A 24,330-nucleotide genomic window follows, 5' to 3' on the forward strand; every position below is an offset into this window, starting at 1 on the left:
TTGGCACACTGGCTGCAAGTTTTACTGATTTATATAAAAAAAGAACAAAATTAAGTTTCATCCCTAGCCTTTCAGGCCAGAACTGAAACTATTACTACAGGAGAGGTAATACTTCCAGAATTAACATTCATGGGGTGACATGCCATGAATCTACTTAAGTTTAAATTTGTATCAGCACTCATATGCAAAATAGCCCCCAAAGTTCAAAGACTGTGTAATTTTAGAAGTGACTCATAAATAGAAGGACATTTCTTGGAAGACTACAGCAGAATATCCACCCAGTTCTCAGAAGCAAATTTGTAAACAACAAATTTGTAAATTTCACCAAAAAAAAAAAAAAATAGTAGCCTCTAAAGGAAGAAGCAGCTCTGAAGAAGAGGAAAAAATGTGACTTAAAATATCCTGAAAAACGATGTGAATATATGCGCAAAAGATGACTAAAAGAGATACATTTCCATGACTACCTAGTATTAGGCTTATAATATATTCTCGTATTTCAAGTTCTCATTAGTTACTGAACATCAGATTACAATTAAAATGCTCATATGTTACTCCTTTATCAAATGGAAAATTCTAGCTTCAATTCTATGGGAACAGGACTGAGAAAATTAAAACTTTCATACAAATGTCACATTTTTCAAATGGAAGAACTCCCAAATGGACCAGAAGTTCATTTTATCAATATACTTTTCATTGATATAATTTTCAGTAAGTACAAACACATGGCATTAAGATTCAGAACCTAAAATAGGCCTGACAATCCAGTTCTTAAGTTCTGGAAGAAAGGCCTTGAGTCCCATTCACTTTTCAGTAACAGTGTTTCTACAGATGAATAATAAGGGGTTTAGTTTTCTGTATATTTTTGCACTCAACATTTTAGTCTAAAAACTGGATTTTTTCAACATTCCCTAGTAGCCAGTTTTTAAAAATTTGCTGAAACAATCCACAAAAACCTCTTTCCCAAATTGTGATTCCCAATCTCCAATCTAGGCATAAAATCAATCTTTATATATATATATGTTACCTTTTATATATATATATACCATAAAAGGTAACTTAAGTGAAATATACTCATGAACATTAAAAGTAGTTGTTAGATTTAGCTAACTTTATAATTTATGTCTTAAAACAAATATCTGCAGCTTGATCTCTCAATGATTGTTGGAGACTAGAATTCAACATCATTTAATTCCCATTTATACACACAAAATGCATACCATTTCATACCACTTACTCCTCATGTCTTGAGAATCTTCTTTTCCCTTAAATCTCTGACCTCCCAATCAATGCCAAATTCAGACATCTTTTGCTTCTGATTTCCTCTTTAACCCATTGATTCTTTAAGAGTATGTTTTTTAATTTCCACATATTTGTGAGTTTTCCCTTTCTCCTTCTGTTAATGATTTCTAGCTTCATTCCACTGTGGTTGAAGAATATGCATTATATGATTTCAGTATTTTTAAATTTTTTAAGGCTTGTTTTGTGACCCTTCATATCATTTTTCCTGAAGAATGATCCATGTGCATTTGAAGAAAGTGTACTCTGTTTTTATTGGGTGCAGTGTTCTATAAATGTCTGTTAGGTCTTGTTGGTTTACTGTTTCATTCAAGACCTGTACTTCCTATTGATCTTCTCACTAGATGTTCTATCCATTACTGAGAATAGTGTGTTAAGGGAAACAGATTTGGCTCAACTGATAGAGCATCTGCCTACCACATGGGAAGTCCAGGGTTCAAACCCAGAGCTTCCTGGAGCTGGCCCACATGCAGTGTTGATGCAGGCAAGGAGTGCCATGCCACACAGGGGTGTCCCCCGTGTAGGGGTGCCCCACGTGCAAGGAGTGTGCCCCATAAAGAGAGCCGCCCCATACGAAAAAGTGCAGCATGCCCAGGAGTGGTGCCGCACACATGGAAAGCTGACACAGCTAGATAACGCAACAAAAAGAGACACATTTTCCTGGTGCCACTGACAAGAATACAAGCAGACACAGAAGAACACACAGCAAATAGAGAACAGACAAATGAGGGGGAAGGGGAGAGAAAGAAATAAAAAATAAATCTTTAAAAAAAAAAAAGAATAGTGTGTTAAAGTCTCTTATCCTTAATGTAAAGTCATTAGTTTCTCCCTTCAAATCTATCAGTATTTGCTTCATTCATTTTGGGGTGCTGTTGTTGGGTTCATATATATTTATAAATTGTTACATCTTCCTATTTAGTTGTCCCCTTTATTAGTATGTAGTGACCATCTTTGTCCATCAAACTGCTTTTGACTTAAAGTCTATTTTATCTTATACAGCTGTAGCCACACCAGCTCTTTTCTGGTTACTACTTGCATGGTATATTTTTTTCCATCCTTACCCTATAAGGTGAATGTCTTGCAGACAGCATATAGTTGGGTAATGTTTTAATCCATTCTGCCAATCTCTACCTTTTAACTGGAGAGTGTTATCCATTTACACTTGAAGTCACTACTGATAATATTGGTCTTTCTTCTGCCATTTTGCTATCTAGGTTTTGTTAAGTGTTATATCATTTTTGTCTCTAACTTCCATTAAAGCCTGCTTTATATTTACTTCCTTTCTTGGGTTGTACCATATTGCCTCCTCATGTCTCTCTGCATGTATTTTTCATCTGTTTTCCTTGTGGTTACCAAAGGGTTAAAATTTTACATCCTAAACATATGTTACATTTGGTTTGATTCCAGCTTAACTTCAGTAGCATGCACATATATTTTTCCTATACCCCCTGTCCTCCAACATTTTTTTGTATTTGCTACCACTTGTATCTTTTTACATTGTAGAGCCAAAAAGCTAGATTTATCATTACTCCCTGCCTCATCACACCACAGAGATGGCTCCCTCTTCCTCATGTTTGCTCGTTTTTTGCACTCATTGTCTGCTCATTGTTTTTTACTCATTGTCTCTTTTTTCTTTAGGAAGCACCAGAACCAAACCCGGGACCTACCATGTGTGGCTCAACTGCTTGAGCCACATCTGCTCCCCTGTCATTACTTCTTATGCATTTGCGTTTTAGCACCTGTAGAAAGTAAAAAGTGGCATTACATACCAAACACTACCATACAATAATACTTGTGTTTATAATTACCTAAATGATTACCTTATTGCTGCTTTGAATCATTGTCTAGTGTTTTTTCATTCTGAAGAACTAACTCCCTTTAGCATTGCTTGTAGAGTAGGTCTAATGGTCGTGTACTCGTTCAACTTTTATTTGAGAATGTCTTAATCTCTCCTTCATTTTTGAAAGAGAGTTTCTCTGGATATAAAATTCTTGGCTGGCAGTTGTTTTCCTTCAGCACTGTAAGTATTTCAACCCACTACCTTCTAGCCATCATTGTTTCTGATGAGAAATCATCATTTAATCCAATTGGGACTCCCTTCTATGTAGCACGTTACTTTTGTCTTGCAGCTTTCAGAACTTCTCGTTGTCCTTTGCATTTGATAGTGTAATCAACATATGACGGGTGTGTTTTTCTTCATGTTTATCCTGTTTGGTGTTCTCTGAGCTTCTTGGATGTGCATATTCACAAGTTTTGCTAAGTTAGGGGAGTTCTCCTACATTGTCATTATTACTTTGACTATTTGTTCTCCCCCTTTCTCTCTTTCTTCTCCTTCTAGGACTCCCATAATGTGTATAGTGGTGTGCTTGATGGTGTCCCATAGCAGTCTTAGGCTATTTTCACTTCTAATATTGCTTTTTTCTTTCTGCTCATCAGCCTGACTGATTTCAAGTGTCTTGTCTTCAAGTTCACTGATTTCTTTCTTCTGCCAGCACCATTCTGCTCTTGAAATTCCTATAGTTCTGTTTGTTCCTTTTTAAAATTTCTGTCTTATTTACTTAGACTCTCATATTGCTCATTCATTGTTTTCCTGATATTTTATTAATTCTTTGTACTTTTCCTTCAACTACTTGATCATGTTTGCTTTTAAAAAATTAATTTATTGAAGTATATCACTCAAACATAAACATAAACAATAAGGGTATAAAGTAGTTGTGAACTTACAAAACAAACATATATAACATCATACAGGACTCTTAAAACTCACCCTTAACACCAATAACTTGCATTGTTGTTAAACCTTTTTAACTAATGGTTAAAGAGCACTGTCAAAATATTACTCCTATCCAAAGTATTTTTCCCCCAACCAATCCTATTATTATTTTTATATCATTTATATATGAACATACATAAACAATTAAGTGTATAGTAAAAGTTGTGAGCTTACAAAGCAAACATGTATAACAGCATACAGGGGTCCCGTACATCAACCCTCCACCAACACCTTGCATAGTTGTGAGACGTTTGTTACAAATCATGAAAGAATATTGTCAAATCTTACTACTAATCATAGTCCTTATCTTACATTTAGTGTGTTTTTCCCCCAACCCACCCTATTATTATTTTTTAAATATATTTTTTATGACAGAAGTTATAAACCTTTAAAACAATAGTACACATGTGCAGAATTCACAAACAGCACCCCTCCATCAACACATCACACTGTGGTGGAACATTTGCTACAGATAAGATAATATCATTTGATTGTTACCATGTCTATAGTGTATATTTGGCTCACATTTTCCATACTGCCTCATTATCAGTACAGTACATCTTTGACATAGATGCAAGAATATTATTACTGCTAAACCACAGTCCATAGTTCACTCCAGTTGTATTTTTTCCGTGCTTCTCTACATTCCTACTACCCTGCAATAGTGATGTACATTTGCTCTAGCTCACAAAGGATACTCTTGCATCTGTACCATCAACCACAATTCTCATCCACCTCTTGGTTTACTATTCTATTCAGTTCCTAGATTATTCCCTAGCATTCTGTCAATTGGTATTTACATACCTAGACTACTATTTTCAGCCACATCCCCATTTATAAACTAGCTGTTACTCACTGTGTGTTACCATCCACTCTATACATTTCTACACTTGTACAGTAAAGCTAATTAAAGCTTCTACATACATTAAACATCAGTAGCCCATCTCAGCCTTCCTCTTATCTCCTTTAAGAATCCACCACCTACCATGAGGTGTTGAAGATATTTTCCTACAATTTCTTCTAGAAGTTTTATGGTTCTTGCTTTTATTTTTAGGTTTTTGATCCATTTTGAGTTAATTTTTGGATAAGGTGGGGGTCCTCTTTCCTTCTTCCAGCTATGGCTATCCAATTCTTTCAGCACCATTTGTTGAATGGACTTTTCTGCCTGAGCTGTTTGGGTTTGACAGGTTAGTCAAAAAGCACTTGAACATACATGTGGGTCTGTTTCTGAACCATAAATTTGCTTCCATTTGTCTATGTGTCTGTCTTTATGCCAGTACCATGCTGTTTTTACCACTATACGTAGGTAATATGATTTAAAGTCTGGAGATGAGGGTTCGCTTTTCCTTTTTATGATGTTTTTGGCTATTCAGGATCCCTTACCCTTCCAAATAAATTTGATGATTGTGTTTTCAATTTTTTTTTAATGCTGATAGAATTTTTATCAGGATTGCATTGAATCTATATATCAATTTCAGTAGAATTGACATCTTAATGATATGTAGTCTTCCAGTCCATGAAGATGGAATGTTTTTCCAATTATTTAGGCCTTTTTAAATTTATTTTAACATCGAGTTGCAGTTTTCTGAATATAAGTGCTTTACATCATTGGTTAAGTTTTTTCCTGACTAAGTTTTATCTGTCATATTTTATTTTCATCACTCTTGACACTTTTAGTTACTTTTATTGATATAATCTTCATTTCTAGACTCTCTTCCAGACCTCTCTGTCCTGTCTTTTCTTTTCAGGCTCTAGTCTTTCCTGAAAATCTGGTCTCTTGTTTAGAAATTCTCTCAGTTTCTATTAATCTGTGAATATTCTTGTATCACCCTCATTTTTGAAAGACAGTCTTGCTGGATATTAGATTCTTGGCTGAAGGTTTTTCTCTTGTAATATCTTAAATCTATCAGACCACTGTCTTCTTGCCTCCATGGTTTCTGGTGAGAAATCAGCTCTTACGCTTATTGGGTATCCCTTATATGTTATGTACTGCTTTTCTCTTGCTCTTCTCAGAATTCTCTCTTTGTCTTTGGCATTTAACTTTCTGATGAGTATGTGTCTCAGAGTTGGTCTATTCGGATTTTCTCAGATGGGAGTTCGTTGTGCTTCTTGCACATGGATATCTATGTCCTTCAATAGGGTTGGGAAATTTTCTACTATTATTTCTTCAAATATTCCTTCTGTCCCTTTTCCCCTCTCTTCTCCTTCTGGGACACCATGACACATATGTTTGCACATCTTTTGCCGTCATTTAGTTCCCTGAGACCTTGTTCAATTTTTTTCATTCTTCCTCTGTTCTTTTATATGTTCACTTTCAAAGGCCATTTCTTCAAGCTCACCAATCCTTTCTTCTTCCTCCTCAAATCTATTACATGATTCCAATGTTTTGATTTGTTTTATAAAGATTTATTTTTTATTTATTTCTCTCCCCTTCCCTGCCCCCCCACCCCCAGTTGTCTGCTCTCTGTGTCCATTCGCTGTGCGTTCTTTTGTGACTGCTTCTATCCTATCAGTGGCACCGGGAATCCATGTTTCTTTTTGTTGGGTCATCTTGCTGCACCAGCTCTCCACGTGTATGGCGCCACCCCTGGGCAGGCTGCACTCTCCTTCACGCTGGGCGGCTCTCCTTACAGGGCGCACTTTTTGCGCATGGGGCTCCCCTACCCAGGGGACACCCCTATGTGGCAGGGCACTCCTTGCACGCATCAGCACTGCGCATGGGCCAGCCCCACACGGGTCAAGGAGGCCCGGGGTTTGAACCACAGAACTCCCATGTGGTAGGCGGACACCCCACCCATTGGGCAAAGTCCGCTTCCCTCTAGTGTATTTTAAATTTCATTTATTGCAACTTTCATTCCCATAAGATCTGCTATTTTTCTATGTATGCTTTCAAATTCTTCTTTGTGTTCATCTAGTGTCTTTTTAATATCCTTAATCTCTTTAGCCATCTCATTGAATTTACTAAGGAGATTTGTTTGAACATCTATGATTAGTTGTCTCAACTCTTTGTCATCTGGAGGCTTATCTTGTTCCTTTAACTGGGCCGTAGCTTCCTGTTTCTTGGTGTGGATTGTAATTTTCTGTTGGTGTCTTGGCATCTGGATTACTAGTTATATTTATTCTAGGTGCAGTTTTTCTTTTTAGGGCTTCCTGCCCTTTCTCCCTTGCTGGTTGTGCAGTAGGAGCCAAGGTTGTAATTGGAGCTATAAGCTGTGGAGGCTCAAACTGCCTTCATTGCACCAGGTACCAATGAAGATTCTCACAACTTTCTCCTTTCCCAGGGGTAGGGACAGAGTCACAGCTGTGTGGAATAATCTAAGTCATACAGGCCTAGACTGTAGTTGCCTAGAGAGACTTATGAAGCTTCAAGCCCCTTTCTCCCCTGCCTGGGTCTGGGATGGAGCTGCACATGTGAGCAGCAATCTATGCAGTGCAGGTGCAAGATGACCGCAGTTGCCCCTATAGACTTGCAATTTTCAGTCTGTGCCAGCCAAAGGTACCTGCAGTTACCTGGATATGCCGGTGCAGGGCCCACCAGCCTCCTCCCTGCCAGAGATGGGTCTGAAGACTAGTCTAGGGCTGCAGGCTGATCTGGGTGAAAGAAACTGGTTCCTACCATCAGCCAGGCTTCCCCTTCAGGCTGGGGGCAAAGTCTAAAATGGTGGCCACTGGCCTCTTTCCAACTTTGGCAGATTCACAACCCAGCTGTTCAGAGGGTTATATCTTAGCCAGCTGAGTCTACCAGTCAGCTTAAATCAGCAGCCAACCGTCTCCTCCTCTCCTGTTTTTGGGAAATGGAGCTTCCAATTCCAGCCACAGAATACCTCCTGGGGCAGCTCATGCTGCCAGAGTAGGATAATCACCAGCCTCTGTGGCTTGGCCGGCAATTTTCCGGAGAGGCTGGTGCAGATCCCCGCAGCTTCTTCCCTGCTGGAGGTGGGGCTGGGGCTTACACTGGACCTGCAATGTGATCTGGGTGGAAAGAAGCCAGTCCCCACCAGCACTGTGATTTTCAGTCCACCCTGCTTCCTCTCGTGCCAGGCACGGAGTTAAGATGGTGGCTACCGGCCTCTTTCTGACTTGGACAGGCCCAAACTTTAGCTGTTCTCAGGATTATACTTTAGCCCATTGAATTTACTCATCAGTAGCTGAAATTGGTGCCCAATCATCTCTTCCTCTCCTGTTTTTGGGAAGTGGACCTTTCAGTTCCAGCCGTGGAGCAGCTCCTGAGGTGGTTTGTACCTCCAGTGGAGGATGGGCACTGGCCTCTGTGGCATAGAGCACTCTACTTATGAGTCTTCTCTGTAGATGGGCAGTCTCCTCCTTCCATTCTTTCAAATATGTTGCAGGATTCTCTTCTGTCCTCCTGGAATCCCCGAACAGGTACTTCAGCTAGCTCCATATTGTTCTTGGAGTTTACTAACTGCCCTGTAGCAGGACCTGACTCTAGGAGCTCCTTACTCTGCTGCCATCTTGCTGGTTGTCTCATGTTTTATAATTACTTGATCACTTTTAAGATAAAAGGCTTTGTTCAGTATATCCACATTCTTATCTTCTTTAGTCTTTTCTGAATTTTTATCCTCTTCCTTTGGATAGGTCATCATTTCCTATTTGGGATGTCTGTCTTGGTTTTATCACCAGCTGGTGATAAGACAGAGATTTTCTTGAGCTTCAGTCCTCCTATCAGGAAGGTCTGCCCAACATGAATTCTGTGAGTTCTGTGTGCAAGGTTTTCTTTGTCTTTCTGGTCCCCTGTCTGTCCTGGGGTTTTGTTGTTTTGGAAATCCTGTTTAAAGGATTTCGGTTGTCCCATTTCCCAGTAGACAGACCTTTCTCTCCTGGGTATTCGAAGCCAGCAGGCCTTTGTCCCAGACTGTTTGCCTCTACAGCTTTTTACATTTGTTTTGTTGTCTCAAGCTGCTTTTGTCGGGAAGGCAGATTCTGGGAGGAGGGTCACCCCAGAGAGGACTTTCCCAAGTCAGTCCTACCTGCCAAAACAGGGCCAGGGACCCACAAAGGGGGTACAGACCCAACTCCAAAAAGCCCTGGGCAGGAGATCAGGAAGGGAGCCAAAAGCTTCCCTGACAGTTCCCCGAAGCTGATCTGCCCTGCCCTGCCCAGCAGATGCAGCCCTTCAGCTAACTGTTCCCTGCTTCCCTGAGAAGGCACTGCATCTTTAAATCTCCACTACCTCTGCCCTTATCTGGGACAGGTCAAAACATTGGCTACTGCCACCTTTGTCCAGGGCAGATTAAAACAATAGCTGCCCCCAGAGCTGGACCCAGTGATCCAAATTCACTAATCAGAAGCTGTGATCAGTCATCAGCCATGCCCACCCCATTCTTGGGGAAGAATATTTTTACATCCCTTTCTCTTATCAACAGCTAGCCAGGGACTGGATCCACGGCAGCCTGCTGCAGGAGTGGGGGTAGTCGCCATTAGCCGTATAGAGAGAGCAATTTACAATTTTTTTTTTTTAAGATTTATTTTTTATTTATTTCTCTCCCTTTCCCCTTCCCCCCCAGTTGTCTGCTCTCTGTGTCCATTTGCTGTGTGTTCTTCTGTGACCACTTCTATCCTTATCAGTGGCACAGGGAATCTGTGTCTCTTTTTGTTGCATCATCTCGCTATGTCAGCTCTCCCTCATGTACCGCGCCATTCTTGGGCAGGCTGCACTTTCCTTCGCGCTGGGCGGCTCTCCTTACAGGGCGCACTTTTTGCGCATGGGGCTCCTCTACGCAGGGGACACTGCGCAAGGGGACTCCTTGCGCGCATCAACAGTGCACATGGGCCAGCTCCACATGGGTCAAGGAGGCCCGGGGTTTGAACTGCGGACCTCCCATGTGGTAGGCGGACGCCCTATCCATTGGGCCAAGTCCTCTTCCTTACAATTCTTAACTGTAATTTATCAACTTCCTCCTCCTCCTCTTCCCTGGATGCTCTACAGTGTTTTTCTGGCCTCTGGAGTTTCATAATAGTTGTTTCAGACAATTCCTGCTTGCTTAATAGTTGTTTTGGTAGAAGGATGAGTCCTGGAGCTCCCTATTCTACCAGCTTCCCTCGAAGTCCAGCAAATGTATTTTTAATTTCCAGTCCCTTAATTTGATAGACCAATTGATTTATAATATATCCCCTCACCAAATTGTAAATGTCCTTTACTGTTATTTGCATTTATCCTACCACACTTTATGCTAGGATGACCAATTCATTCTGATTTGCCTAGGACTTTCCAGGTTTTAAAACAAAGTCCTGCATCCAGAACCTCTTCCTCCCACCCCCACCCTTCAGTGTTAAACCAGGACAGTTGGTCACCCTATTTTCTGCTGTTGTCTGTTGATCTATACATGGATGGGCTCTCTGCCTATTTGATACCTGTGCATAGTATGACTTTGGCACCACAAATGATGAATTCTTCGGAGGTCAGCAGGCCTGAACCACAGAGAGCCTTTTGCTGGCTGATTTTTCCCACCACTTCTCTATTCAACAAACCATTTTTGCATGCAGGTTGAAGTTGATGCCATTTGGTCTTCACTAAGTCTATTAGTGATGTTAAATAACTCTAACTGCTGTAATATGCAACCCTCCACCAAGTCTCACCAGCTTATCTAAGGAGTTGGCAAACTTTTTCTATAAATGGTTAGATAGTGAATAATTTAGACTTACAGGCTATATGGTTGCTCTCTGTAACTACAACACCTCTCCCACTGTAATGTGAAAGTAACCATAGACAATATTAAACAAATGAGTATGGGCTACATTTGTCTGCTGTCTCTTGGCTTATTCAAATAAGTTTATTTCTTGGTCATATCTGTCTAAGTTTGGGTGAAGTTGTTCTTCTTGCTGTTTCTTCCTTTAGCAGTGACTCACGGCTCCCCTAGCAGGGTGGGGAATAGGGAGCATGGGAGACTGGGAGTGGCCTCCATCACCTACCTACCCCTTTCCCTCTCTTTATATATATAAATTTTGCCTTTGCTTCAGTGAAAATCATATATATGTATATATATGAGCTAAAATGAAAATCATAGCATATATATTATGATTTCCATTGAACTAAAAGTAGCATTTTTAAATTCTGAAACTTAGAGATCCTGCAACTGCATTATTTTGACACTGGGAATCCTTGAACTTTAGGTGGGAAGTACTGCCCTAATATGTAGGAAGAGTCACTTAGTTGCTATTCTTGTAGTTTCTGTCAGAGATTTATCAGGCTAAGTAATTCACACTGGGATGTGAATGGGGTTTAACCTTCCTGAGGGTTATTTTTTTATTACACAACTAATATAGTACATTATAGAAAAATTTTAAAATTGAACTGCTTCTTCATACAAAAGAAAATTTAAAATTTACCTTCATTCCATCATGCAAAGATAATTATTATAGTTTATAATTAATTATTTTTATTTTAAATGGAGAGCTAGTTAACTTAAGTGAATTCCTAATTGGAAAGGTGTTCTGTGGGAAAGAGTGTAGATCTGGATGGCTTCTGATGTTCTTGCTGACTCAGGGCCTTCCTCCACCAGGGCCCTTTTGCCCCAGGAAACTCATGGAAATAAACGTGTAGTTTGGGAAAGGAGAATGGATTATACTCTAACAATTTGCAAAATAGGAGTCTGCTGAAAGAATCTGCCTCCTTTACCAAATTAGCAAGCTGATTAGTAAGATAGTCACTGTTCTTGATTGATTTGGGATGGAGGAAAGAGGATAAGATATAGCAAATGTATATAAAGTCCCTAACTTGCCTGACTGCAGTCTACTCTTAGCCTTAGCATTGAAGATGATTGGCTACTCTCTAGCCAGGGAGAGAAGTTGGGAACCCCAAGGATCCATGAAAAGCTGGATCTCAGCTGGCGCCCAGCATCTGGAGAAGTGCTCCCAGCTAGCAATAACTAAAGTGAGACCTGCTATCCCTTTAGACATAGTAGGACACGGCAAAATGAGATCTTAGAGTGAATTGGTTTCTGCTTTGTCTATCTCCTTCTCCCATCGCCCAGCACAGAGCTAATTTAGTCAGAATTTGTGAAATTGAATTGTGTTTTAAAAAAACTGATGAAAGCAACCAGGATGGTGTCTTTACATTACATGTATTGATATTTCACCTTGGGATTCTACTCTGGAGTAGGGAAGAAGGGAGCTTTAAGGGAAAAAAAGGGGAAGGCCTATAAAATGGACAGAAGCCCCCTAGACTAGTAGTCTGTAAGAGCACCTGAACTTCCTTCCTGTATATATATGTGTGTTCCTTAAACTGTTTAATAGATTAGATGGACGTTGGGAAAGTGATATGAGCTATGGGTGGAGGCTGTGTGTCTCTTCATGAATAACCTGGGCTGTGTGTGTCAGACAATAAAAAACTGCAGCCCCACCTTTCATAACCATGCCAACCACTCCAGTCCTGGAAAGCCAATTAAGCTATGTAGGCCCTACAGACTTTGAATATTCAGGGAGGATGCAAACTAAATATGTTAATTCAAGCCTACCTGGAATGTGGGAAATATATGTTAACTCAAGCTTATCTAGGAGTCAAACAAAACACCATTTGACTCTTCACTCCTATATCCTCTGTATAAAAGGAATCCAAAAATCTTACTTGGGGCTCAGGTTTTTGAACAGAGAATATTTTTCTCCTTCCCAAAATTATTACTGAGTCCTGGCCTTCCATATACAGTTACTGAATCTCCCTACTTCCACAGCAAAGGAATAGTTCAAATCAAGAGCTACAGAGCAAACAGAAACAGAGTTTTGCTTTTTGGAAACAGAACCTGGTGGGACATGAGGGGTGGACTGTGGAGGGTCTTGTACCAGAAGTTAATCTCTTTCAGACAGTGTGGCCCAGAGGGCTCCCAGAGAGAAGCCATAGCCCCTTGTGGCTCTACATAAAGTGAAAAGGTAAACTGCTTTTTAAAAGGTTCTAAGTTCATTGTTCTTTGCTGCATGAGGGCTTTTCGAAAGGATTGGAAGATTTAGTTTACCTTCTTGATGATATCCCCAGGTGTACTCCAAGGGCCCAGACTTTAATTAAAGGTTGTCATTAGCTTGAAGTCTCTCCTGCTGTGATATTGTATTACCTTGCAGTCTGGAAAGGAGAAAAAAAAGGATTAGCATTTTTGCACGCCTTCTCAGTTTCATGTACGTAGTATCCACTATCTCGTTTAATCTTTGTAAGCAACTCATTTTTATAAACCGAGGATCAGAGATAGATTGCCCAAGGTAATATTGTTTATAAGGAGCAGAACTAAAATTGGATAAGGAATTAAAAAAAAAAAAAGATGCCAGTGTTCTTTCTAACCAAGTCTGACAACATGGGTAGAAATTATCCTAGTTATTTGTTGTTTGCTCGCATCATAGAGGAACAACTGTGTTTTTTCTTTTCATTCTGTTGTATTAGCAAACATTTTCATTGTCCAGATTGTTCTCATGTATGAAAATGTAACATATGCAGCCTGCTTAATTCTATATTTGCAAATCTGACTTGATTTCCTTTTTGGCAGCAGCTACTGTCTAGAGGAAAGAAAAGATTTTTTGTTGTGTCTGTTCAAAGTGACGGAAATATTGGAGCAAGTAATAAAGATTGAAAGCATTAATTACATACCTCTAAGAATTTAAGGGTCAGACAAGCTAAATTTGTATGTTTTGCTTACTGAAATGTCTTTCTGTTTAAACTGTGCCAGAATACACTTTGCACCTACAATAAAATCACAAAATTTAGATTGCCATCAACTTACTTTTGTATTCAAAAATTATATCACACTGTTGCTTTAGTTATTATATAGCTTAAAAATTTAGGACTCACATTTCTGATGTTAATGTGATTTGTCTCATGGTCTACCCCCTCTGGCCATGTTTAGTTACTATGTCTCATTTTGATATCCTCTGTTCTCCCCTCAGCTTATGTTGGAGTCTGTCAGCTCTGCTATGTACATGTCAGGCTAGTGACTTGTAATGTTTATTAATACAATGTCATTCTTGCTGTTGAAAAAACTGTGATGCTTCTCAGAAGGTTGTGATAAAATGTAGCATTTGATTTCCAGTTCCTGTCTGCGCTGCATGGTGAATACATTCTCAGATGTTATGCAGTTCACTGACCTGACAGTTATGGAACCCCGCCTGGGACCCCATTTCAGCAGGACATATTTGAACAGAAACAGTTTGCAAAACTTTACACACTTAAACTCCTGCCAAGACAAACTGTTAGCCACTTGAGTTTGTTATAAATACCCAGTGGCAGTGATTGGAAGTAACCCACAGTGTGTTTTATATTCTGAACTGAATGTGAATGTCTTTGCGGTTATATAGAGTAGTAAATAATTGAGTTTGATTAGGGAGAGGGACCTCATTATCCCCCACCTGTGCCCAGCTGGAAGGGGAGGGTCGAAATGAAGCCATTAGCTGTCTCTCTTACTGGCATCTAAAAGAGCTCAAATACATCTGTGTCTTATTTTCTTTTCTGGCACAATCAGTCGAGCAAGCTAAGCAGGCATGACCAGATTTGGCAAGTCCCAAGGACTCTGGCAAAGATACACAAGGAGAAGGCGGAGGGCAGTCATTTTGGCTTCTCACTGCCCATTAGTCTAGTGGTTATGTTTTTTGGAAAATGTCTGTTTTGAAAAAGAGTACTTTGTCCAATGTCAAACATTGCATGCTTGCCCAACATGCTCTGAACTTTTAAAAAAATTTTTTTAGTGCAAGGGGAAACAAAATGTGACATTCACACTAGTGTTAGCTCTCTTTATGGATAAATAAAGCAAGCATACTGCAGTCATTACAAGGCTTTCTCTTGCTCATGTATTTTCATTTCTACCTTGGACTTCTAAAGAATGAACATGCATAGAATTGGGGCCAGAGCAGGCTGGAAACTAGAAGAGGGTATCTCCACATTATTATGAACTGGTCCAGACTAGAGAATCAAGTGCCACTGTTGGCATCCTTTCCCCTTTTCTGCTAACTGAGACTGCAGTTCATGACACCATAGCAAGGTCTTTCAAAAAGTGAACTTGTAAGTCATATGGTTAGTGTAAGAGTTGGGACCTTTATAACCAAACTGAATTTATAATAGTAGCGGTTGAACCTTTTCTACAGATCAGTCAGTGGATATATTTTGTCTAAGTTTCTTCTTCTGAGCCCCAGATGTCCCCAAGACTCCTTTCTGGCTAGGGAGGGTAAACAGAGGTTTTGGGGTTTGAAACCACCTGGGTTCAAGTCCTGGCTTCTCCACTTATTGGATATATAACTATAGGCAAGTGTCCTAATCTTGCCAAAACTCAATTTCCTCCACTATCAAATGGAACTTAAAATAGCACCTACCTGTATTGGAATATTAAATAAAGTAAGGGCTCAATAAAGGTTGACTGTCATTGTCTCATCACTATATATCACTTCTTTGTATATATGAAGAAAAGCCCATAGTTATAATATTAACTATTGTTTATTGAGCATTTATTATATGACAAGTATTATAAATATTTTATAACTATTTAGTCCTCACAACAACCTTACAACTGAAGAATTATTATTACCCGTCGTATATGCAAAAACTGAAAAAGAGATTATGATATTTACCCAAGGTCACACACCTATAAAAGAGAGAGCTGGGACTCCAAACCGGTCACTTATTCTAGAGTTCGCTGTGCCTGCTACTTTCTGGTATTGCCACCATCTTTTTTAGCATAGCATAGAGATGAACAACAGTTATATTTTGAGACATCATCTCCACTAAGAAGCTTCTCTGATCCCTTCACCCCTACCCGTCTGGGTTAAATGCCCTTGTGGTTTTTTGTTTGTTTGTTTGTTTTGTTTTGTTTGTAGTTATAAAATGATTTTAATTTTGTTTCCCCCCACCCCTTTAAACATATTTGGTGAACTATTTCTTCCCTTGTCTCTGGAGGAAAACTCAGGCAGAGCCATCACTTCCCTGGTTTTGCATGTTATTAAAAAGTCCAAGTCACTGTCAGTGTCAAAATATAATCTCAGTTCAGAAATTAGAATGCCAAGCCTCATATTAAAATTCTGAACTTTGTATGTGTGAATTTCTGCTTGCTCTCTTTGATCCCTGCCACCACCATGAAAACCTGCTGTAGCTAGCCTGCTGAAGGATGTGGGAGCTGATTGTACCCAGCTGGTTGGTCTAGAATGGTCTCAGCTGGGTGCCCTTGTGTTTTGATATCACTTTGAGCTTGCCTCCATCTTTGGGTTTTATCACACAGAACTATAATTGCTTCTTGTTTCTTTGTCTTTCTCTCCTACTGGACTGTGCTACTTGGGTTAGGGATGATATTGTTGGTTTCCGGATCCAAAATAGGATCTTTAATAGATGAGTGAACTCACGTAAACTACCTACTGCCTCCAGCCTCGATTTCTACAAGGTATATGTGATAATATCACCTTCTTAGATTTGAATAAGTTAATACAGATAGAAAAGCTTAACACAGTTTCTGGCACATAGTAGGTGCTCAATAAAAATAGTAGCTACTGTTACTGTAATTGTAGAACAATGAATAACTTGTACTATGCAAATCAAAAAGCTCTTAATAAATCTCATTGAATTCTCTTCAATACCACCATGATTTCTGACTCAATCATTCCCATCCAAAGTCAATGAGTTAAGCTGTGGTTTACACTCTGAAAAAGGAAAGCCTTGAAAACTGTATCCTGAGTGCTTGGAATTAGTTTCTTCTCCTTTGAGCTACAGAGGTTTTTTGATGCCTGGGCTAGAGGCTACTTACTGATAGTGCCCCTGAAAGTTGCCAACATCCCCTAGCAGATGCACATTTTAATGAACCTGGGTTACACCAATTACAAGCAGTGAGAGTTGAGATCCATTCCCCCAACTGAGCAGTCTCTTGCGATGATGACTTCGTACAAGGGAAACAAAAGAGAACTAACGTTTATGAAGTTCTTTTTACCATTAACCAACCTTAATGCCACATACTTAGCAGGCATTGTCTATTTTATCCTCATGACAGTTTTTGTAGGGAAGTGCCTTTCTTATTTTATGGATACATCTGAAGTTCCCACATATTAAAGCACCATTTTAATTAGCTATGGAACCAGGATTTGAATCAAAGAGTATTTAACTCCCAGACCATGTGTTCTCTCCAACTGAGTTCTGGTCAGTTCTTTCTATAAATAGAGCATAAGCTTTTCAGATTAAGAAGAGTCCCTACTTTATTCTCTCTTTCATCACCTCTGAGTTAATACTTAATAAGAGATATGCTCTTTGCATGAGTGTTAAGTTAATCCTGGTGTAAAAACTTCACTGTGGAAACGGAGTGGCTTTGTGCCGGGACAGAGCTGAATTCCTCAAGTGAGTAAACTCATTTTAAAATGCCCATTCGTACTTTGGCCCAGTGGTTAGGGCGTCCGTCTACCACATGGGAGGCCCGCAGTTCAAGCCCCTGGCCTCCTTGACCCATGTGGAGCTGGCCCATGCGCAGTGCTGATGCGCGCAAGGAGTGCCGTGCCACACAGGGGTGTCCCCCGCGTGGGGGAGCCCCACGCGCAAGGAGTGCACCCATAAGGAGAGCCACCCAGCGCGAAGGAGGGAGCAGCCTGCCGAGGAATGGCGCCGCCCACACTTCCCTGCCGTTGCCGCTGACGACAACAGAAGCGGACAAAGAAACAAGACGCAGCAAAAAGACACAGAAAACAGACAACCGGGGGAGGGAAGGGGAATTAAATAAATAAAAATAAATAAATCTTTAAAAAAAAAAAATGCCCATTCGTTTTTCAGTGGTTATGAGACTGGACAAAATCTAACTTTGAATTGACTGAAGCAGTCCTGGCACAATTTAGTCAGCTCCCTGAAGTGGAGCTTCATCCTAGACTCAGAATAGGCAGCCCAAGAAGTTGCAGAAGGGCGGCCACTTCTGCTCATTGTCCCTAGAATGCCCTGCACTGGGAGAAGACAAGCTGCTTGTCCATGAGGGACACAAGAGGAGGAGCAGGTTCTGCTCTGTGCCTCTGGGTCTGCAGCCTGTCTGCCTGTCCATCTGAGAGCTAGTCACCACCAGCACAAGCCACGGCTCAGAGCCTGGAATGTAGTGCCTCAAGGAAAGATGGGCTGCCTGCTCCCAAGATCACTGTCTCTCAGTATCAGACCCAATATTTTATATTAAATAAAAGTGGCTTTAAAAGATGTATTTCAATAGACTTGTTTTAAAAGCCCATAAAAAGTCCTGGATATAAAGAGAGAGGAGGCATAAAACCCAGAATGTTTGGAAGTCAAGTTGAAAATTGTCGCAGCAAGTTTCCATTTACATTTATTAAATGGGAGAATAACTTAATGGATGGATTTTGAGAACCACTTATATTATGTACTCTTATGTTTTATAAATATATTTTTATTATTCACAAAAACAAAACAAAACCAAAAATCATAGCCCATTTTACTCCCTTAAGTGCAACAGTCTTGGAACAAGATTCAAAGTTTGCCAATGCCTGGAAGGAAAGAAGTGAGTGGAGTATGAAACTGGCATGGGGAAACTTCCATTAGGTCTGGTTGAGTGTGCAGTGCACAGGTCAGAACCTCTTCCTTCTTTCAATGTGCATGTTTTTACCGAAATGGAGCCCCAGAGTAAGATACTGCACACTCGTGAAGGTACATTCCAAGTGCTGTGCGTGCCCCTTCCCTTTACTGTTGTTTTCATTTTCCTCTCATGAACCTTGCTACCCTGGCTTCAGCACGGAGGCTGTAAAGGAAGATGGAGAGCCGAGTTACCTCAGAATGATCACTATCGTTAACATTCACGGGTGGTTCACTTATCATTCCTGACTGCACAGACATGGCAGCCGCTCAGAAGCGTCCGCAGGTGTAGCATGGTGATACATATTACATTGTGCCACAATGGATTTATGTATTCTGTAACAAAAGAAAAGTGTAATGAAAAAATACAGAAGGTAATCCTTTATTCCTCCACCACACAATTTATCAGTAATGCTTGTAGATGATAAGTACCAGGGATTTCCTCTGCTTGCTTTAACCTTGTCACCCAGGTACGTTTTGGTAAAATGACAGAAAAATACAGACTAGGGGTTTTCCTCTGTTCAAAAATCTTTTAAAAGGGCACTTTTATTTTATGGAAGTTAGTCTAAACACAAAGCATCCTTTTGAGTTTTTAGTCTGCCTTTGCTGAAAAAGATAAATGTATTGGCTTGAAATAATGCTATCAGCCAGCAGCAGATTAGGGGAGAAGGTACGTCAACTTAGAATCAGGCTCAAATCTAAAACAGTTCAGGTGGAACCCAGTGAATGAGAGTTTGAGCAGTCTAAGCTAGTTTGTGAGTCTCCAAGAACTGGTGTTCCCTTTCAGACCTTCCTCATCCATCGCCCAACATATTATCACAGATGGAGCACACACTGACTTCTGAGGGGAAAGCGGAGGAAGGCAAATCTGAATGTGGATGATTGGCATTCGATCCAAACACACGCTGGACTAACGCCAGAGCAAATACCCCTAAGTTTATAAATGCACAAAGCACTTTACATTTCAGTACTGTTGCCAAAGTATCACTTACTGCATTGCTCCCTAAATATAGTTGGGTTTTTTTAACAGCTATTTCTTATTTTGCTTTGATCAGTAGAATAAACTTTTAAAGATTGTTCTGGGATGGGGTCCAGCTTCTGAGGTAAAGAATGGCTGGGGCTCAGGCATGATTCAGTAACAGAGTGTTCAGTAAAATTAGCTTGACAGTTCTCAGGCCTGCTGTTCAATAGCAAGAACTTGACCAAGTTAAAATGGATTATCATGCTAACCAGACAGACATTGGCTTTTGCTTTTAACCAGTGGAATGTCAAGAATTAAGCAGCAAGCTGTATGGAGAGAAGGAATGTGAAGCTGTCTCTATATTAAAGAAGCAAATTGGTCCTTGGTTTTGAGATTGGCCCCCAGCCCCTGTGGAAAGCCAACTACCTAGTTGGGGCCACCCTAGGTTTAAGGCCTCTTCCCAGCCTAGCCTGCCATTAAGAAGTTTTTCCAGGGCTTAGCTTGGGCCTTGGCTTTTCTTTCAGAGTTCTTGTCAGTTTTAAGTTCTTCCACGTGTTTTGGCCATTTTCCCTTTGAGATTCTTATGGGGAAATGGGAATGTGACCAAACTCCTTGTAGCAATTCCCATGTTCCATAGTTGGAAACTTGTGTCCTGTTTGTTTAATGAACTATTTGGAATTGGCCTGTTTTGTGTCAGTGCCCAGGCGCAGTGGGTAGTACTTGTGATACTTACTATTGCAATTATTAGTCTTAGTGAAGTTATACTGCACCTAGAAGAATGGCTTCTATTTCTAGGGTATTTGTTTCTTAGCTGTTTTTTTCTTATCTAGATGAAGTTCCCCCAAATTTGATTGGCTAGAAGTTTACAGTAGTGTTAGTATTTTGTCTTGATATTATTTATGCTTCAGCTAATATTTTGATTGACTTTCTAGGACCAAGTAGATTAAAACATTCTTACTTAAGTGTCCACAGAATATATATATATATATAGAGAGAGAGAGAGTCGTTCATTCATTCATTCATTCATTCATTTACTGGCCAGTTAGGAAGAGCCGTTTCTTTTCCTTGTCCTAAATTGTTTTGGGATATCTTTTTTCCCCCCGTAGTCCAGGAAATTTTTCCCCCAGGACTCCATGAGTTTTAATATGATAGTGGTATCTGCCTCCAGTGATATCTACTGACACAAACCAAGTTTATAGACTCACAATCCTTACTGCAAGATTTGGCTTGGCAACCAGAACTAGAAACCAATGGTACTAGTGACCCACATAGACCAGTTGTATTTAAGATAAATAAGAAAAATCTTCCCTAACCCTGACCTCTCTTTCACTTGGAACTTCTAGGTACTAGAATATATTTTTCCCCTCTCTCTCTCATGTTATTAAAAGTAGGTTTATTTAACCTATTTTTAATTAACTAACACTTTGATGTACACTTATTTTTAAACTTTTCAAAACATGGTAAAGACCACAGTAATAGCTCTCTGGTTTAACATTGGTAATAAGTTAATATTTGTCTTTTCCTGCAGAAATGCTGCTCATGGATTCTCCCTTATTCAGGTGGACAACACAAAGGTCACCATGAAGGAAATCTTACTGAAGGCAGTGAAGCGAAGGAAAGGATCCCAGAAAATTTCAGGTGGGACAGTTAAATCATACCCTGGCAATAGATGCCCAATTCTTAGCTAAAAGTGTGGGGGCGGGGAGAAAAAGAGTGTGTGTGTGTGCGTGCGCGCGCATGCATGCGTATGCACACATTTAATGGCTTGCTAGAATGTTTCAGATATCCATTACTAGAAGATTTGGTTAGCAGGTCTACAAAAAGAAAAAAAAAAGTGATTTTAAGCTGCTCCTAAGCCCAAGGACAGCTGGGTCAGTGGCATATACGAGAAGGATGTGTTCTTAGCAGTTATGGAAGCTCCATCATTAACAGTTTGTGGTAGATTAAAACAGAGCTTCTTGTGCTAATATAAAGCTGTCTTAAAAACAAATCAATCCCCATTCAGGAACTGCTTTTTAACATATTTTTACATGGGGAAACCCTTAGTTACTAGTGTTTGGGGTATGGAAAAAAGAAAAAAAAAACTTCTTTTCATTTTTATCAAATGAGGGCAACCTAAAAGAAAATGATTAAAAAAGAAATCAATTAATGTATACAAATAACTGTTAATCTCTAAGTCATTATCCAACTTTATACAGAAAATAGGCTTGTGGTATTGCTGTGATATTTCGATGATAAGAGAAAAAATAGCACTGGTATTGAGAAATAATTATTTTGTGAAATAGCTCAAAGATTTGTTATACTACAGACAAGTTTAATATAAATCGACCTCTATATGACATGTCAAATATCTTAGCTTTGTAAATAAATGAGACTTCCTAAGCACCTTTGGTTTCACCTTTTGGAAATAGAAAAAAAGCATCGGCAGGTTGAAGAAAAGAGTTTTGTACTCTTTTAAGGGGAGGCACATAATCTGTTCCAGATTTAATTAGCTATCTTCAGATGAAAGCTGAAGTTTTAATAAAAGTTAGAAGAGATAACACAGTGAAGGACACGGATGAGCTGTCTCAAGGCCATATTCCAGGGGAACGATAAGAGCTGTAAAAAATGGCAGAGGAGAGCAATTGAATGGAGCAATGAAAATCTGATTCTCATAAAAAAGAGAGAGAGAGAGAGATGCTGGTAGGGGTGGTTGTAGATGAGACCTGCTAGTATCTGCAAGCAATTTGGATGCTTGCCAGGAGTCATTGTTCACCCTCGGCTGTGGCGGCTCCGTCCAGATGTGCCAACTGCACGTTTCGGCTTTTGCCAGCTGACTGCGCCGTTTGATAACCAGCTCTCTGGATGCCCATCACTGGCCGCAGAGATAGAATTAAATGATGATGATCTTCGCACAAGTTGGGAGAGGAAACAATGCATATAAATCTTGATTTCATCTCAGCATGAGAAGTCTTTATCCATCATCACTCATAATGAACAAGTCGTTAGCTGGGATGAATGGTGTTCTGGTTTTTCCAAACACCTCTTTTGTTCATTTTTTGGGTGACTTTTATACATTGCATGGGGGTCAAACCTCTTTGCATTTAGGAGGTGATTGAAGAGAAGTATCCTCTCCTTCTCAGTGGAAAGTAGGTATTTCAGGGTTCTAGGTGCCAATCTAATAGTTTTAAAACAGCTTCCTATATTCAACAATATTAAATAAGCATTTATCTTCTTCCTTTAGGATCCTGGTTCTATTTGATTTTATCTCTAAATTTTTATACAATAGTGTGTTTTGTGATATAATTCATTATTGTCTAAGAAAGCATTATTCCAAATTATCCAGCAAGGAGGTAGAATTTTTGTTTTAGACTTCTTAAAAGAAATTCCCTTGTCACAGATTTTTTAGACCAGGAGATACCTCTCAACTTTTTGGCATACCAGTGTCATTCCCTCTATTTCCAGCCATCCCAGTCTAATTACATACCTGTAAATCTGTGTCCATCCCCACAACCATGTTTATCATATACACAAACACACATTTATCATTACACGTATATACACAAAAGATTCCATCAGAATCTTTGCCATCTCTAGGCAAAGAGTTAGAACTCATTATCCTAAAAACAGTGACCTGTATTTATTCCTTTTCATGCTAGAGAAGCCAGTTGAGACTGATGCATTTACATAAATTACTGTCCAGTTTCTTAGTCCAAAAAGCTTTCAAGAAGCTCTTTCTATTGTTTTGTTAAGTCTAGTCTCATAAAATATAAGTATCTGCAGCTTGGCTAAGGTGTTTATTTAGAGTAGCTTCATAAAAGCAGGATATTTTCTGCGTTTTTGAACTTTGTATTGTGGAGTGGACGTCTTTTAAAGGCTGATTAATGAAAAGAAGAAAATCCTCTCCAGTCATAGAGAATAACACAAGCACTTTTACCAAAAAAAGAGGTATCTATTGGTACTCACAGTTGGTTATGAAAAACTTATTATATTACTTACCTATTACTTACACATGAACTTAGTCATAAATTTGGCTGCAGGAGATGCCAGTTTAGAGGTACTCTCATCCTTCGCATTCTGAGTCAGTGCTATAGCAACAGCTCCATCTTTGGGGGAAGTTGCCTACCAAGACACCTATCTGGGACAGAATTTGAGTGCTCAGTACTTTGTTCAAGCAGCTTTTACATAATTGAACACAGAACAATTCTTGCTTCTTTGCAATTCTTATTTAACTAAAGGGAGAGGGGAGAAATACCAATTGAAATTTAACAGTATGCCATATGGAGTCAAGAGTGCTCACAGTTTGTGTGTTAGAGGTAAGTTGTACTAGAACACAATTTCAGAAAATCTTTGATGGGCTGATTCTGCTCCTTACCTACCAAACCTGACTTTTTTCATTGTTTTTCCAGACCTACCACACAATTCTTCACTTAATAATAATAAAAAAAAAAAAAAGTGGAACTTAGACATTTCATTATTAAACAAAGATGTGGATTTAAGAGCATTACTAATGTTTAAATAGGCTACTGTCCTTCCCTCTGGCACGTCCTCCCCAATTTTCATTTGTAAAAAAAATCAGAAGGTAGTAAATGTTTGCTTGAGCAAAGAGTTCTTCATCTTTGTTTTGGAAAGTAACTTTGTCAATGGAAACCCTTTGAGTTTCTAATTTTACTTTTGTTTTTTATGAATAGAAATATGATTGCAGACATTGTAACTGATCTAAATTTTTGACTTGCATTATTGGTAATTTTTTCATCAAGTCTTAACTTTATGAACACTATAGAGTTTTTTCCTATTAATATTCAT

At 39.5% G+C, this 24,330-nt stretch overlaps 1 protein-coding gene across 8 annotated transcripts in view; it reads left to right on the forward strand.

Moving 5' to 3' along the window:
* Positions 1 to 24,330, forward strand: part of MAPKAP1 (MAPK associated protein 1) — a 304,477-nt gene that overhangs the window by 175,033 nt on the left and 105,114 nt on the right. For all 8 annotated transcript variants that reach the window (XR_011649456.1, XM_004463399.5, XM_004463397.5 and 5 more), the window contains one exon: positions 21,074 to 21,183. Coding sequence is in view for 7 of the 8 variants with exons in the window: in XM_004463399.5 (XP_004463456.1) it covers positions 21,074 to 21,183 (110 nt within the window). In the remaining variant the exon portion in view is untranslated. The remainder of the gene's footprint in view (positions 1 to 21,073; positions 21,184 to 24,330) is intronic.

Source organism: Dasypus novemcinctus, chromosome 8, assembly GCF_030445035.2.
Source record: "Dasypus novemcinctus isolate mDasNov1 chromosome 8, mDasNov1.1.hap2, whole genome shotgun sequence".
Taxonomy (NCBI): Eukaryota; Metazoa; Chordata; class Mammalia; order Cingulata; family Dasypodidae; genus Dasypus; species Dasypus novemcinctus.